Here is a 17516-nt window from a genome sequence, read left to right on the forward strand (position 1 = left end):
AAGAAGGAAGGAAGTAGGGAGAAAAGAAGGAAGGAAGTAGGGAGAAAAGAAGGAAGGAAGTAGGGAGAAAAGAAGGAAGGAAGTAGGAAAGGGAGGAAGAAAGGGAGAAAAGAAGGAAGGAAGTAGGGAGAAAAGAAGGAAGGAAGTAGGGAGAAAAGAAGGAAGGAAGTAGGGAGAAAAGAAGGAAGGAAGTAGGGAGAAAAGAAGGAAGGAAGGAAGGAAGGAAGGAGAAAAGAAGGAAGGAACGAAGGAAAGGGAGGAAGGAAGGGAGAAAAGAAGGAAGGAAGTAGGAAAGGGAGGAAGAAAGGGAGACAAGAAGGAAGGAAGTAGGAAAGGGAGGAAGGAAGGGAGAAAAGAAGGAAGGAAGGAAAGAAGGAAGGAAGGAAGAAAGGAGAAAAGAAGGAAGGAAGTAGGAAAGGGAGGAAGGAAGGGAGAAAAGATGGAAGGGACGAAAGAAGGGAGAAAAGATGGAAGGAAGGGGGAAAGGAGGAAGGAAGGAAGGAAGGAAGGAAGGAAGGAAGGAAGGAAGGAAGGAAGGAAGGAAGGAAGGAAGGAAGGAAGGAAGGAAGGAAGGAAGGAAGGAAGGAAGGAGGAATGGGAGTAAGGAATGGAGAAAAGGAAAGAAAGAAGGGAGGGAGGAAGGAATGGATAAAATAAGGAAATAAGGAAGGAAAAGCAAAGAAGGTAATAAAGGAACAAATGACGAAAGGAAGGTAGGAAGAAAAAGGAGTAAAGGAGGGTAAAAAAGGAGGAAAGGAAGAAGGAAGGAGAGAGCATGGCAGGAGGAAAGAAGGATAGAAGAATTGGGCCATTTTGACCCGAAGACAGCACAAGGGTTAATAATAATTACTAAATTGGACCTGCTTATATCAAATAATTGTTCCCCTCGGCGACCGGATTGAAATGGTTTTATCGGTTGTTGCAGGGAAGGCAGCAATGAGGCACTCCCAAAAAGAAACCGGAAAGATGGCAGCGAATACCGACTCGTGAAAAACCGTCGCAGCCCACAGATGCCTGCTGCCATGCCAGGTAAGAATAAATCAGAACTACAGAACTAATACGATTATGGGTTAAAATAATTGCTAGCGGACAAAATCAAGAACATAAACTCAGCCACGTAGGAGGTTGGCGGCTTGTTTGTGCTCGGGTGCAAACACACCCCTCTCGCTTTTTTTTTCAAAAGCATGTATCCAGTCACAAACGATCGAGACATTTACTCTGCCAAATAAAATGTTAAGCTGGCAGGTATCTATTATAGTTTGAGTAATGTGCATAATTTGCAACTGTGAGTCAATCTCATTCTTTTCATTTGTTGCAAAGTCTAAAAGAAACATATTTTTAAAGTCTCTGAGTCCCGGTAGGTGTAAACACACTCCAAGTCACTTTGATTTGTGAGCAAGACGTCTGTCTTGGCTTGTTGACCTGAGCTTGAGTCCCAGCAGTGTCGAGTCTGAAAACTAATATTCTGAATGAACTGTTGAATCTAGTCTCTTTTCAAAGACTCACTTCAAGCATCACTAATATTGCACCACAACAAAAGTACAAGCAGATGCAAATGTCATTGCCCAGGGCGCTTCTGAAAATACGCTTACGCTGGTGGTTACGATCTCCAATCATTTTCAAAACAAACCGACACGCTCGTCATGGGAAGGATTATCAACGTATTAGGAATAATTAGGACAGAGGTAGGAAGTTATCTAAATCAGCCATTTCTGACTTACAAAAGTAGTATTTTATGTGAAAATATTTCAAACACCTTTTTTCCCCTTTACATTTGGAGTATTTGTATTTAGGCAGGTCTGGATATATTAAGTCAGGGAGTACACGATAGGTTAGGGTGCTCTGTATGTTAGTTGTGTTGTCTTGAAAAACATGACCATAAACTCAGCCACATAGGAGTTTCTTAAGAGAGTGTTTTCCAGAAACCTTTTCTAGACTGGCATTGTTGTTTTCTTGTTTATTGTGCATCTTTTAATAACAGCTAGTGGCTTTGATCAATCCTGGATGGGGTGGATGCAGTATGCTATTGTATAAAATGGATTTAAAAATGTATATTTATATCAGGATCAAAATTCCCATGAAACTCTTATTCTCCAAATAATAACAGTATTTGGTTTGGTGCGTATATAAAAAAGACATTTAAGTATAAATGCATAATACATCTAGTTTTCATACTGCATGTTGTTCACTGTAAGTTTTGGAAGAATGTTTTTTGTCTTCAAAATGTTATACCACCTTGTTTTCAAGAACTGTCGGAAAGGGTCAGAGGACTTTCCACTGTGATGTAGGGCTGGGCGATATATCGAGATTTTAATATATATCGATATATTTTCGAACGTGATATGGTACGAGACAATATCGTTTATATCGATTTAAAAAAAAATATCATTTTTTTTATGATTTTGATATAGATTATTTTGTGACAAATTGACTTGAATGTTTTATTTGAGATTTGCACAAATGTTTTTTTTATTTGCACAACTGTCAACCTCAGTGGAAAAGTCTGCCTGTTACTGTCTACATTGTATTAATTGCACAGTGTATTTTAATTTAATTGTTATGCAGGAAAGGGATATTTGTTTTATTTTATTCAAGAAGCATTTTTATTCTATATATGCAGGCAGTTTATTTTTATATCATTTGTTTTATACATTTTAATATTGTGCAGACCTCTGTTAATAAAGGTACCTGTGTGACATTTGGCACGAGGCATTGTATTAAAACTGACTGTTTTTTTAAGGGTTTGCCTCAGAAAAAAAAATGAAGCTAACAGAGATGCTATGCTATAATGCTTTGGGGGAAACCCCAATTATGGCACGGAAAAAATATTGATATATATCGAGTATCGCCATTCAGCTAGAAAATATCGAGATATGACTTTTGGTCCATATTGCCCAGCCCTACTGGGATGTCACTAATAGATTTTCTCCATACTGTGTGTCACGATGTCGCAAATGGGCCCAGTAAGCTGGAACGCGCCTACCTCATGTCAGTCAAAGTTAGCCGTGGCTACTGGCTCCTTTAGCTGATTCAGGCCGGAGGAGCTGTAGAGCTGCAGGAGAATATTTGCAGCAGGATGTTCAGGTTCAGATGTTTTGGTTACAGCATCAGAAATTACTGCTGCGTGAAGCCGGTGCTAGCACAAGCTTCCAAATGCTGCACTAAACTATGTATCAAGATGATGACTAATGAGGAAGTGATAATGGCTAACCACTGGCTAAGCCGACTGCTGATCAAGAGTCAACACTCCATATTTAAAATAAATGTATTGTCTTAAATAAATTCCTCTGTTGTGGTACAGGCTCCCATCCCCCAAGTGGTTAGTTGATGAACTGCAAGTTTGGTCACCTGAATGATCTGATTGGCTCTTCAGAAACCCTTTGAAACCCGTGCCATAGATCGCTGATTGGCTCTTAGTTTTGGCACGTCAAAACAGTGCCATAACTCGTAGTTGTAAAAAAAAGTTTGTAGCTTTTGAAAAAAAGTTTGTAGCTTTTGTAAAAAAAGTTTGTGGCTTTGTAAAAAAAAGTTTGTAGCTTTGTAAAAAGTTTGTAGCTTTGTATCTAGAAGTACAAATATGTTTTGCAAGTACAAATATTTTTTGCACACGCACAAAATATTTCTACAAGTACAAATATTTTTTGCACACGCACAAAATATTTCTACAAGTACAAAGTTTATTTACAAATACAAAATACTTATGGCATTAATTTGAGACCATAGGTTAGTAACTTCTGTAAAAATACCACTTTTAGCTAATGTGAACAGACCAATTAGGGTAAAAGGTAATAGGTGGCAGCCAGCATCCCCTTTTCTTCCTGGTGGCGCTGGTCGTTTCAAACTGTTGTTTATCTTTTGATGCACACTCTTGGTTAGCTGTTATTTTTAGCTTTATTTTTTTTTTCCTTTTTTTGTGTACATGGAAGGCAGTTTTACTATTAAACTGCCACAATAAGCTCCCATAGATGATTTACAGGGATGAAACGAGACAGAGAAGACAGCGCTAGTTTTATTTTCATGTTCTGATCAATCCATGAGGGAGATTTATTTATGACATTTACTCACTAAACACAAGTTTGTGTGTTTTTTTTATTTTTCATAAAGTCATAAAAACACTCATGCCTGATTATTTATCTTCTGTTGCCCATAAAGTTTAAATTATTTCATGAAAAGAAGTAGAAATATAATATTTTATTCCAATTTTATCGGTCACCGTGTATTAAATGACATCACTGCTTCTTTACAAGCCTTTGAGAGCTACAGGACTGTCTAAGAAAATTAGAATATTGTGATAAAGTTCTTTATTTTCTGTAATACAAAAATGTCATACATTCTGCATTCATTACAAATCAACTGAAATATTGCAAGCCTTTTAATATTGCTGATTATGGTTTACAGTTTAAGATTCCCAGAATATTCTAATTTTTTGAGATAGGATATTTGAGTTTTCTTAAGCTGTAAGCCATGATCAGCAATATTAAAATAATAAAAGGCTTGCAATATTTCAGTTGATTTGTAATGAATCCAGAATGTAGGACATTTTTGCATTACAGAAAATAAAGGACTTCATCACAATATTCTAATTTTCTGAGACAGTCCTGTATATTTGTTTGTTTGCAATGCTACATAAAGTAAAGAAAGAGGCTGAGAGATATTCCACCCAAACCCTGCCACTTACCTTCATTTTCAACATTCACAAACATTCTCTGATGTTTTGAACAACTTTTAAATTAACATGTTTGCACACATTGCATTAGGATTTAATGTAACCGAACAGGTCGGAAAAAAAAAAATCCCGTTTACAGTGGGTGTTTGAGTGTCTGCTTTCACCTTTGTGCCTGTGCGATAACAGATATGGGTGGCGTCAGACGCTCTGCTGATGTCAACCCTCTCTTTCTCACCGTGTTTGCCTCCTACTCCGTGTCTCGACAGACAACATTTGCAGTTCAGTTGAAAATTAAACAGGATAAATAACACATAAAAGCACATTTCCCCCTCATACTTCCTCTCTCAGCAATTCACTTTCTCTCAGTGCACCACTGCTGATATCATCAGTTCTTCTGATGGACAACTCCTAAAATAGCCTCCTCTTTTGCCTGTGGTTGCGTTCTCGCTGTCGTTTTTATCTCCCTTCTTATCTTCCTCTCATTTTTCTGCAGCATGTGCACAAACAAACATTCATCTCTATCCCTCTGGTCCACCTTTAGGCAATCCTTGATGCTTTTGCACTTTTCTTTCTGGGTATTACTATCACAAATAACAATGATATATTACACTGTCAGTAAATATTGAACATGCAATCAAAAGGTAGTAATTCTGTCCTACAAAGAAGTTCCTGGGCAGGCTGAAACGCTCTGTTTAAAGTCCATAGGTTTTTTTTTTTGTTTTTTTTTATTTCTGTTTTTCCCCTCATCTCTCTACATTAACATGAAACATGTTTGCATAAATCCTGACGATTAGTTGGTCTGACATGCTCTAAACAAAGAAGCTGCCTTGCAAAGATACCCAGTATATAAAACATGGTTACAGCCTTCAGGTCTGAAAAATAAAGCCAATATGGAACGACCTTTGTCTGCATTCTGTCTTCAAGGTAGCAGAGAGTGACTGCTTTATTTACAATAAAAAGCCCTTTTTGTGTTGAATATTTAAAAGATGGCTTAAAGATAATAGTCTTTCATTGTGGATTTGTATTTCACATCCTTTTTAATATAGAATTTTGTTCATGTTAAATATTGTGTGTCAACAAAAACCGTGAAAACAGGTGATCAAATACAGTGGCGACTCTGGCATGAACAGTCCAGTAGGACACAACACACACTGCAGTTATAAGTGGCCTCTCATGTTTCTGTGACGCTGCCTACAGCCCAAATTTGCTTAGTTTTAAATGCAGGGTTTTCATTACATGTAAATGATCGTTGCACACCGCCACGCCAAAATGAAAGCTGCAAGATGATAACCAACCTAGCTTTCTGCTCATCCTACCATCCACCAAAACTGAGTCATCCCAGAATGTTTATTGGATGGCCACAGCGATCTACGGAGCCCGCGTTGGACATGCGCACTGTGATTTCAGCAGTTGATACTTAGACAAGTGCCAGCCCCATTTTTAGGTGCTTCAGGTGCTGAGAGGATTACTCTTCCTTCTTTTAAATATTTTTATCCCCCACTTTTTTCCCATTTTTTTCACCCAGTGCAGTCCTGGGCATTGCTCACCCTGCAGGTCTCAAGTCTCCTCCTTACCTGCTGCTTCTTTTCACCTGACAGGTGGGGCTTCTCTTGATCAGGTCTGAAAAGTAGCGCATGGAAGGATCACATTATCCCCGCCAGATCCTCCCCACCCCCTCGGGTGCCCCGCATGGCCAGAGGGGGCAGTGTATAGGACTGCTGCATGTTTTTGTGAGGGTAGCTCACATTAGCACCCACATTGTCCCCAGCGAGAATTTAACCCAGGACTTTCTAGCTGTGAGGCGGCTACACTGCCAGCTGCGCCACCGTGCCCCTGGGATTGCGCTTCCTGAGCCTGACACAAATATATAAAACAGGATTGTTTTTGTAAGAGAATCGGTCTTCATATAATTACATCTGGGATAACAACCGATTCAGATATAAGTCACTATTTTACTGGTTTACTCAGATCCACCGCTACCAGCCACATAAGAAAGATCATGTGCAAAAAGCTCAGCTTGGAAGTTTAAAGGAGTCCACAAAACAACTCATCAGTCAAGTAAAAGTGACACAAGCGGAAACAATTTGTCATTTGACAAAATTGTATAGCGTAAGAAAAGTAATATGTTTTTTCTAACATTAAAGGCCACACATTAAAAAAACACTTTCATGTGTTTGAAAAAGTATATTTGAGTGTTTGAAATGCCAATCAACATTATCCAAACGTTTAGTGTGTGCTAACGTACCTTAGCCTAGCCATAGAAGGGTTATGGCTTTGGTTTTTCCTCTTCGATACAAAGAACTAGTCTTGATTCAACTTGGGTCTCTAGGGGCCAGTACCAGCGGACACAGAAGAACTTTTCCCTGGACAACATTGGATATGGATGCAACCAATCAGAGAAAGAAATCATGTGATTGTGATGTAGGCAAAGCCAAAACCAGACTAGCGTCATCAAAACACATCCAAGTTGGAGTTCACTGGTGTAGGAACTTGTTCATCCAGGATGTTATTAGCAATCTTGGATGGTGTAAAAAGTGGCTTTTGGGTGCTCATGTGTGAATCATCCCAGGAAGCCTGGCTCTTCTCTGCTGCAATTGGTTTGGTACATTCTGTACCAGAGGAAGTAAACAGGAATTTTACAGCAGAAAATTCACATTCAAACAGCTGGTCAGCCATAAGTGAATGGTTATCGCTGATGCTGCTCCTAAAGAGTCAATACAATCACTTCTGTTTTTTTTCTTTTTCTATACAGATGTTAGAGCTACAGTATATAATCTTATGTCCAGATTTAAATGACTACTACTCTAACTAATGACAGTTGTCTAAAAGATGCAGATGGAAATGTCTCTAGTTTGTGGGTATTTGATGTTAAATTATATTTTCTCAAAAAGTCGGGGGGATCAGCTGTTTTGAGTTTAACATTTTCCATCAATCATTTTACTGAACTTAGCCCAACAAATATTTCACAGTTGGTTAGATGAGGACCCAAGCGCAGGAGAGCAGGAGCCAGGAGTTGCAAAAAACAGGATTTATTAATCAAAAAACAAGAACAAAAACACTGCAGAGCAGGATTTAACAAAACACGAGAGAAAAAAACAAAAATCTGACAGGACACATGGCGGAAGGAAACAGTACAGACCAACAGGGAGAAGGGGAATGACAAGACCAGATATACACAGGGGATAACGAGACACAGGTGCAGACAATCAGGGCAGATGGAAACAGGAGGGAGAGAACTGAAACTCAAAAAACTGGGGGGAAGTGTCAAACCCTGACAAAAAGTCTGTCAAACAGCTAAAACTAAACAAAGCTAAAGAAAGGGCTTAAGCCGGGAATACACTGTGCGATATTTTGAATGGTATGAGACTGCCCCATCTCACACTGCACGACTAGATCGCGGAGTTCAAAAGTTTAGAGCCCACGATTTACGTTCTCACACTGTACGAGCCGATGCTCGGATGCGACCCGTCTGCTCACACTATACGATCATAATCCTCCCGTCGGACCTCTGTGTACTGGAACTCGAGGCCGGTTCTGGGGCACGGGTAGGCTGTTCCAACCCAAACGTGCGTCCTGCCCACCCGATCAAAGGTTATGGGATCCTTTATTTTTTTTATAATTTTATTTTTTTATATATATATATTTAAAAAATCCCAAAATATCTGTACCGTTTCTGGTTGGGTGGTCACTGCGCATCATTTTTAGACATAACAATGAACGCATACCGCAAAAGTTGTGTCTCGCGGAGGAACCCGACGTCCCAGCAAAATGAGAAGAGAAAAAAAGAGTTGTTCCGAACAGTACAGCACAATGATAAAAACGAAATCACATTATGGGCGATTTTTATTATTTCACTTTAGTTTATAATTCATCTTCATTGTGGCATCATATAACACTGTTTTAGTCATTTTTGTGCACTTTTTGGCTCATTATATTGTATTTTTCTACATATTTGGGAAGACGAGGTTGCGCACATTGTATGACGTCAGGTTTGTTTACATCAGGGGCCGCTGTTATTGGTCCAGCACGATCACGTGACGCGTCCGAAGCGCTCCTCGACACAGGCACCGCTGGAAATAGTCCCGCTATTAAAATAACGATCTTGAAAATACTTCCCAAAAATCCGAGTTCAAACTTTTATCCTATGCTTAACATAAATAGCTCTTTTTTTTAAAGTGAAAAGAATTTACACGCAGGAGGTGGGAACGAGATGAAACGAAAAGGTGGGTGACCTGACGGCCTACAGCAGACAGCGCACACACTGAAGGCTGATTTATGGTTCCGCGTTACACCAACGCAGAGCCTACGGCGCAGGGTACGTGGCGACACGCACCGAACGTGGAAATGCGGTCTTTTTCTGCTATTAAAACATGTTGTAGTGTGACACTAAAACTACAAATAATAGTTTTTGAGGTGACATCAGAGATTGCGCATGCTCTCTGTGAAAGGATGAGGTAAATCGGGTCGCAGCACGGCTTCAACTGTGCGATTCCTTCACGAGGAGCGACCAGGATTTCAAACATGCTTGATTTTATTGCGACCTCACGATTTGTGATCGGGAGCTCGTCGTGAGGTGTTAATCTCTCGTCGTTACCCCACGTACACCGCACGAGGCACGAGCAACGATTGGGTCAAAATCGGGCCGATCAAAAAAAAGTCGCACGACTGGAAAATCGGCTCAAAACGAGCCGATAATCGCACAGTGTATGCCCGGCTTTACAGAGAATTGGCTAGAGACAGTAAATGGTGCATTCGGGGCATTAAAGTGGAGTTGAACCTGAAAGGAAAGTGTCAGTTTTGATGGTTAAGATTTGTCTGAAGGAAAAAATTAGAAAAAAAAGGAATATCTTTGGTTTTAGAGCATTAAAAATATTCTTAAAGAAATTGTGATTTGTGCATTTTAGCACAACATTAATCGAAGAAAAGACTTACCCGTATTTTCCGCACCTGCATATAAGCCGCATCTGCTCTATTTTTAAAAAAATAATAAAAAGATATACAAGCCGCACCTGCATATAAGCCGCATCCGCTCTAGTTAAAAAAAAAAAGATATGCAAGCTGCAGATATTTATGTTAGAGTAGATATTCACTACATGTCACTCACTCATCTCACTCACTCATCTTCTCCCGCTTATCCGTTACCGGGTCGCGGGGGCAGCAGCCTCAGCAGGGATGCCCAGACTTCCTTCACCCCAGACACCTCCTCCAGCTCTTCCGGGGGGAGTCCGAGGCGTTCCCAGGCCAGCCGAGAGACATAGTCTCTCCAGCGTGTCCTGGGTCTTCCCCGGGGTCTCCTCCCGGTGGGACATGCCTGGAACACCTCCCTAGGGAGGCGTCCAGGAGGCATCCGGTACAGATGCCCAAGCCACCTCAGCTGACTCCTCTCAATGTGGAGGAGTAGCGGCTCGACTCCGAGCTCCTCCCGGGTGACCGAACTCCTCACCCTATCTCTAAGGGAGCGTCCAGCCACCCTGCGGAGGAAACTCATCTCGGCCGCTTGTATCCGCGATCTTGTCCTTTCGGTCACTACCCAAAGTTCATGACCATAGGTGAGGGTAGGGGCGTAGATTGACCGGTAAATCGAGAGCTTCGCCTTTCGACTCAGCTCCCTCTTTACCACGACGGTCCAGTACATCGACCGCATTACTGCGGACGCTGCACCGATCCGCCTGTCAATCTCACGCTCCATTGTTCCCTCACTCGTGAACAAGATCCCGAGATACTTGAACTCCTCCACCTGAGGCAGGACTTCTCCACCCACCCGGAGAAGGCATGCCACCCTTTTCCGGTCGAGAACCATGGCCTCGGTCTTGGAGGTGCTGATTCTCATCCCTGCCGCGTCGCACACGGCCGCAAACCGCCCCAGCACATGCTGGAGGTCCCGGTCTGATGAAGCCAACAGGACAACATCATCTGCAAAAAGCAGAGATGAAATCCTGAGGTTCCCAAACCGGATCCCCTCCGGCCCCTGGCTGCGCCTAGAAATCCTGTCCATAAAAATTATGAACAGGACCGGTGACAAAGGGCAGCCCTGCCGGAGTCCAACATGCACCGGGAACAAGTCTGACTTACTGCCGGCAATGCGAACCAGACTCCTGCTTCGATCATACAGAGACCGGACAGCCCTTAGTAGAGGGCCCCGGACTCCATACTCACTCAGCACCCCCCACAGAATGGCACGAGGGACACGGTCAAATGCCTTCTCCAGATCCACAAAACACATGTAGACTGGTTGGGCAAATTCCCATGAACCCTCGAGCACCCTGCGGAGGGTATAGAGCTGGTCCAGTGTTCCACGACCGGGACGAAAACCGCATTGTTCCTCCTAGCTGGGAGGGAATATGTGAAAAATCATAAAGATTGTGCACTTGGTGACAAGTTTTTGATATTTGGCATGGTGTTAGGTATGGACATAAGGTTTTCAAAAACCACCGCAAACAAATTGGGACGGCGCCCCTAGTGGCCGGTTTGCAGAAAATTCAAAATGGCTCCTGCTGAAAAGACCAAAGGTCATATCTCAGCTTCTCTTAATCCTAGATTGTTGTATATTGTCACTTTCTCTACTTTTTTGGTGCTAGGAATTCAATTCTGAGATAAATTTCCTATTTCAAGGTCATGTTGAAGGTCAAATTTGATTTCCAAGGTCATTTTTTGCACAAAAAACTCAATATCTCTAGAATTAAGTCACATAGAAAGATTATAGAGGGCTCTAGACCCATATTTTCAACCCCAAGGTATGCAATTTTCTGTTTATTAGACAGGTCACTATCACTGTAGTATCAATAACCTAATTTGGTGAGCATTATGGCCATCGTTCAAGCTTTGGGAAAAAAAACTAAAAAAACTGTCTATGTATGTGAAACAAAGTCACATAGAAAAATTAAAGGACTGTAGCCCCATTCACTCCCATGGAATTTAATGTGTTTATTGGACATATATTACAATCACTAGTTTTTTTGTTGCAAAATCATTAGCAAAAAACTGGCCAAATCTTTAACATAAGACACAGGAACAGTTCACCATAACTGCTGAGTCACCGGGGCACCCCAGAACTTTTTCAACTCCTATGTCAGAGTTTCTTGGGACAAGAAGAACCACGTGTGAAGTAAGTGTACTGTGATTGTCCAGATGTGTAGCATATATACATTGACTTTCCCACATTCCTGATTGGAGTTTGCAGTCACCATGTTGATTATTGAGCTAGCTAGCTAGCTAGCGATAAAAAATGCATGAGATTATTAATAAGATTATTAATAATAAAGATTATTATTTAGAACTTCACATGATTCTGCTAAACAACCTTCATCAGAGCTTCATGTTTGCCGATTAAGGCAAGGTACATTTTAAACCGATCTTGATTACTGAGCTAGCTAGCTATTAGACTAGTCTTAGTTTGTTCTGAAAACTCTAGTCTATTGAACTATTTGGTGTAGAGTGTTTATAGAAAGATCATTTAGGTGCACCAAACCAATATTTTCACCACTGGTGTTGCAGCATCTCTTCTAAATGGCAAGCATGTCAAACGTACACGGCACGGTATGCATACCAGCTTACTCTTGTCTGGCTCCATGTACTTCAAGTACAGGCATATGATGAATACTGCCAAGAGGGCTGTGGGCCTCATGAAACCATGGAGATGTGGGAGAATCGACTTATGAGTAATGCTCCAACAATCTCTTACTGGCTGAGGGACTACCTGGTGATCAACTGCCGCCTCATCCGGGGTCAGCGAGTGGGCAATTGGCCACTAACCCTGAAAGCTTGTGAGGATCTGTGCCCATGGTTATTTGCCTTTGGACCTACAAACTATGCCCGCTGGATGCCAGTCTTCTTGAAAGACATGGCACGGCTACCAGATACCCACCCATCAGTCCATAAGGCTTTCATGGAGGGCAAGTTTGTCGTACAACGTGGTGAAAAGAAGTTCACATTAATGGCACTATATCAAAGCCAGGAGCACAGCATCAAGTTTCTAAAGGAGGATAGTGTATCAAAGGGCCTCTATGGTCAGCAAGAGGAGAAGGAGATCATCGAGCTCTCAAAACCTGAAGTCCTACGGGCCATTGATGAGTTTGAGGTTGCTCTGCCTGTTGCTCTGCCTCAAGGAACAAGGAAAGCCTGGAGCACCCAGAGTCTGCAGATGCTCCTCAATCATCTGTTCGCTCTCTGTGATCTTGTCAAGGATGAAAAAGTTGTAAATCCCTTCAAAGAAATGGGTACAGAGCTCATCACCTTGGATACTGGTGAGGTCATGGACCATGAGATCTCGAACTGCCTCAGGGAAGCACCAAACATTGGTAAAACCATGTTCACAGAGTTTGTAAGGGACAGAATAGAAAAAGCAACCAAACCCTTATCTGATGTAATTCCAAAAGCCGCCCTGTTCACATTCACCAACCAGCCACCTGTGGATCTGAAGAAGGGTGCTACCAAGCTGCGCTCTGCCAAAGCAAATACAGCTCTAATCACCAAGCTCTTCTTGTCCCTACAAGCCCGTCCTGATCTAGACATCGATTAATTCTTTGAGCACGAGAATCAGCGTGAGCCTCCATCCTTGTCTGATCAAGGCAAACTCCGGTCAGGAACCAAGTCAGATATTCTTGGATGCCTACCAGGAATGCCTGGTCCTGGCCCCTCTCCATCAGCAAAAGAGGCTTCTGTAGTTGCTTGATATGGCAGCTGTAATACATATCATCAAGACCCAACGTGCCAGAGTGTTTGCAGAGTACACTCAAACTTGCTACCCTACTTGCGCAGCCTGATGACTGACAGGACAACAAGAGTGGATGCGGTCTGGGACACATATATAGAGGCAAGTCTCAAATCCCAGACTCGTGTCAAGCGGGGTGGGACTGCAGGGTCTCGAACACGAGTGTCCGCTAAGATACCTCTACCAAAGGGAGCTCAATGGCAGAAGTTCCTCAAGGACAGTCAAAATAAAGACCAGCTCTTTCAGTACCTTAGTCAGGAACTTCAAGAGATCACAGCTGGCTCAGAGTACCACCTTCTCACAACAAAGGCTGACCTTGTCCTGAGCAACAAACCGACTGACCTAGAAACCTTGTCACCATGTCAACAAGAAGAAGCTGACACACGAATGATGCTGCATTTGCGTCATGCTGCTGAGCAGGGTCACACCAAGGCTTACCTAAAGACAGTAGATAGTGATGTAGTGGTGCTGGCCATCAACCTGTTCAAGGAGCTAGGCCTCTCAGAGCTGTGGATTGGCTTTGGGTCAGGAAAAGCATATACAGATATTCCAATCCACCACGTCTCAGAAATGCTGGGACCTCAAAAATGCCAAGCACTGCCCTTCTTCCATGCATTCACCGGGTGTGACGTTGTATCAGCAATGTTTGGAATTGGCAAGAAAACTGCATGGAATGCATGGACAGCTTTTCCTGAAGTCACCAACACCCTCATTGAAATCACCCAAGACCCAACCAGCCTCACACTGGAATCAGTGCATATGCGACATCTCGAAAGGTGGACTGTTCTAATGTATAGCAAGGACTGCAGTGTAGAGTCAGTCAATGAAGCCAGGAAGCTTCTGTTCACCCATAGCCTCAAGTCCCTGGATTCAATCCTCCCGACCCAGCACGCCTTATTCCAGCATGGCATGCGTGCCCTGCACACTGCAGCTTTTGTCTGGAAGCAATCCCTCTCCAAAACTCCCAAAATTCCAGACCCAAGTGATTGGGGTTGGGAATGGAATGCCAGAACCAAAGTGTGGGTGCCATATTGGACAGATCTGGAAGATGTCCGCAAGGGATAAGCCCTTCTCCTCAACTGTGGCTGTGTGGTGTCTTGTAAGGGAAACTGTAAATGCTACCGAGCTGGACTCCGCTGTACCACATTTTGCAAGTGTGAGGGAGGCTGCACTAATGATGATGAGTGAAGTAGCTCTGATTTCATACTCTGGGCCCAATAAGAGAGGCGATAGAGGCAGGCATTGTAGGTGTTAAGTGAGTTTAAATATGCACAGCTGATGTTTTTTGTGTGTGTTATTTTAATAAAATCCTATTTTCACTGTGGCTTTGTTCTGAAGTTGAGTTCATCTTAAGCCTGAACGATGGCCATAATGCTCACCCACTTAGATTATTAATACTACAGTGATAGTGACCTATCCAATAAACAGAAAATTGCATACCCATACCTGCCAACATTGGGCTGTGAAAAAGAGGGAGATTTTCTGGGGTAGTGGTTGGAATGCTCCACTCACAACATCCCCACCCTGATATAAACAAGGCGACTTTTCGTGAGCTTTAAATCCATAGCTACAATGAAATGTGCTAAAATGTACCTCCCAAAATGATTCTACAGCCTTCTTGGAGCCAAATAAGTTTAGTATTAATAACAATAAAATACAATATTTGTAGAATTTTCCAGGTTCCCTTTGTCACCCAAGGACCTGTTGTAATTGTAGGTGTCAGACTTTGCAGCTTCAATCACTTTCTTGGAGGGTACATACTTGTGGCCAGGGCTGGTATGGTTTATCCTGCAAGAAAGGAGTGCGCAAAGAGTAGAATTATCCATACTCATTGTGTTTTCTGTGAGGATCTTTTCCACCATGCTGAATGAGCTCTCTGAGCTTCATTGCTGTGAGAGATGCAGAGCATTGCCTTCATCAGTGATGCCAGATTTGTAAAGCTCTCCTCTTTCCCTAGAAGAACCCAGAACCTTCAACTCTCTCTTCCTGTGGGAAATCCTTGCTTGCTATGACTTTATTCTCCACCAACTCTTCCCTCAGCTTTTTTTCAAAGCATTTTCTCAAACAAAACAAATTTTCAAATTTTCAAATAACAAAATAACATATTTTAACCATTTTCCAAACAATAAAATAACTGAAAAAATCTGAAAAATTGTTCAAATATGTTATTTTGTAACTTGAAATTTTTAAAATATGTTTATGTAATGCTTTGCTGATGAGAGAATATATTTCTCTATTTTTCTTGTTTTTGTGAGGGGGGATATATTGTTTTTCGGCACTACCTTGTTCTCTATAGCTGATATAACATGAATTACTCCTATGTGGGATCAATAAAGTTCTTATTTTTGCCATCTGAGAAAATTAAATATATTATATTTGGTGCCTAACTGTTTCCCAAGTATATTAGTGCGCGTGTGAATGAATAAATGAGACGTAAAATGTAAATTTCTTTGTAGAAAGGCGCTTTATGAAAATAAGTCCATTCACTTGTATTAGTTTACAGCGCAGTCTTGCCACATCCAATATGGCAGCGACGTTGACGTATCGCAGCAGCTCCATGGGGCGGAGCTTGGACGTAGGCAGTGCTTTTGGGTTGGGTTGCCAGGTTTGTCAGGAACCCGTTAATATAATACATCCATGCAGGAACCCCGACACGTGAAACACCATTGACTCATTTCACTTTAAAATCGGGAGATAAGCGGGAGAAATTACAAATCGGGAGCAGGGCGGGAGAAATGGTTGAAAATCGGGAGACTCCCGCTTAAATCGGGAGTGTTGGCAGGTATGCATACCTTGGGGTTGAAAATATGGGTCTAGATCCTCTATAATCTTTCTATGTGACTTAATTCTAGAGATAGAGTTTTTTGTGCAAAAAATGACCTTGAAAATCAAATTTGACCTTCAACATGACCTTGAAATAGGAAATTCATCTCAGAATTGAATTCCTAGCACCAAAAAAGTAGAGAAAGTGACAATATACAACAATCTAGGACTAAGAGAAGCTGAGATATGACCTTTGGTCTTTTCGGCGGGAGCCATTTTGAATTTTCTGCAAACCGGCCACTAGGGGGCCGTCCCAATTTGTTTGCGGTGCTTTTTGAAAACCTTATGTCCATACCTAACACCATGCCAAATATCAAAAACTTGTCACCAAGTGCACGATTTTCATGAATTCCCTCCCAGCTATCCTGAATCCGAGGTTCGACTATCGGCCGTAATCTCCTCTCCAGTACCCTGGCGTAGACTTTCCCCGGGAGGCTGAGAAGTGTGATCCCCCTGTAGTTGGAACACACTCTCCGGTCCCCCTTTTTAAACAGAGGGACCACCACCCCGGTTTGCCACCCCAGCGGTACTGTCCCCTTCCTCCATGCAATGTCGCACAGGCGTGTCAGCCAAGACAGCCCTACGACATCCAGAGACTTGAGGTACTCAGGGCGAATCTCATCCACCCCCGGTGCCCGGCCACCAAGGAGCTTACGAACCACCTCGGTGACCTCGGCTTGGGTGATGGATGAGCACGCCTCCGAGCCCCAACCCTCTGCTTCCTCAGTGGAAGGCATGTCAGTCGGGTTAAGGAGATCCTCAAAGTATTCCTTCCACCGTCCGACAATGTCCCCAGTCGAGGTCAACAGCTCCCCACCAGCACCATAAATGGTGCCGGCAGAGTACTGCTTCCCCCTTCTGAGGCGCCGAACGGTCCTCCAGGATTTCCTCGAGGCCGACCGAAAGTCCTCCTCCATGGCCTCCCCGAACTCCTCCCAGACCCGAGTTTTTGCCTCCAAGACTGCCCGAGCCGCGGCCCGCTTGGCCTGCCGGTACCTATCTACTGCGTCAGGAGTCCCACCGGCCAACATAGCCCGGTAGGACTCCTTCTTCAGTCTGACGGCATCCTGTACTTCCGGTGTCCACCACCGGGTTCTAGGATTGCCGCCACGACAGGCACCGGAGACCTTGCGTCCGCAGCTTCGAGCCGCCGCGTTGACAATGGAGGCAGAGAACATGGTCCACTCGGACTCGATGTCCCCCGCCTCCCCCGGGATCCGAGAGAAGCTCTCCCGGAGGTGGGAGTTGAAGATGTCCCTGACAGAGGGCTCAGCCAGACGTTCCCAACAGACCCTCACAATCCGTTTGGGTCTGCCC

At 43.0% G+C, this 17516-nt stretch overlaps 1 protein-coding gene across 1 annotated transcript in view; it reads left to right on the forward strand.

Annotated features, from left to right (window-relative positions):
- Positions 1-17516, forward strand: part of zmat3 (zinc finger, matrin-type 3) — a 33562-nt gene that overhangs the window by 10290 nt on the left and 5756 nt on the right. Inside the window, exon 5 of the mRNA XM_061738629.1 lies at positions 926-1029. Within this exon, the coding sequence (XP_061594613.1) occupies positions 926-1029 (104 nt within the window). The remainder of the gene's footprint in view (positions 1-925; positions 1030-17516) is intronic.

The sequence above is a fragment of the Cololabis saira genome, chromosome 13, assembly GCF_033807715.1.
Source record: "Cololabis saira isolate AMF1-May2022 chromosome 13, fColSai1.1, whole genome shotgun sequence".
Lineage (NCBI taxonomy): Eukaryota > Metazoa > Chordata > Actinopteri > Beloniformes > Belonidae > Cololabis > Cololabis saira.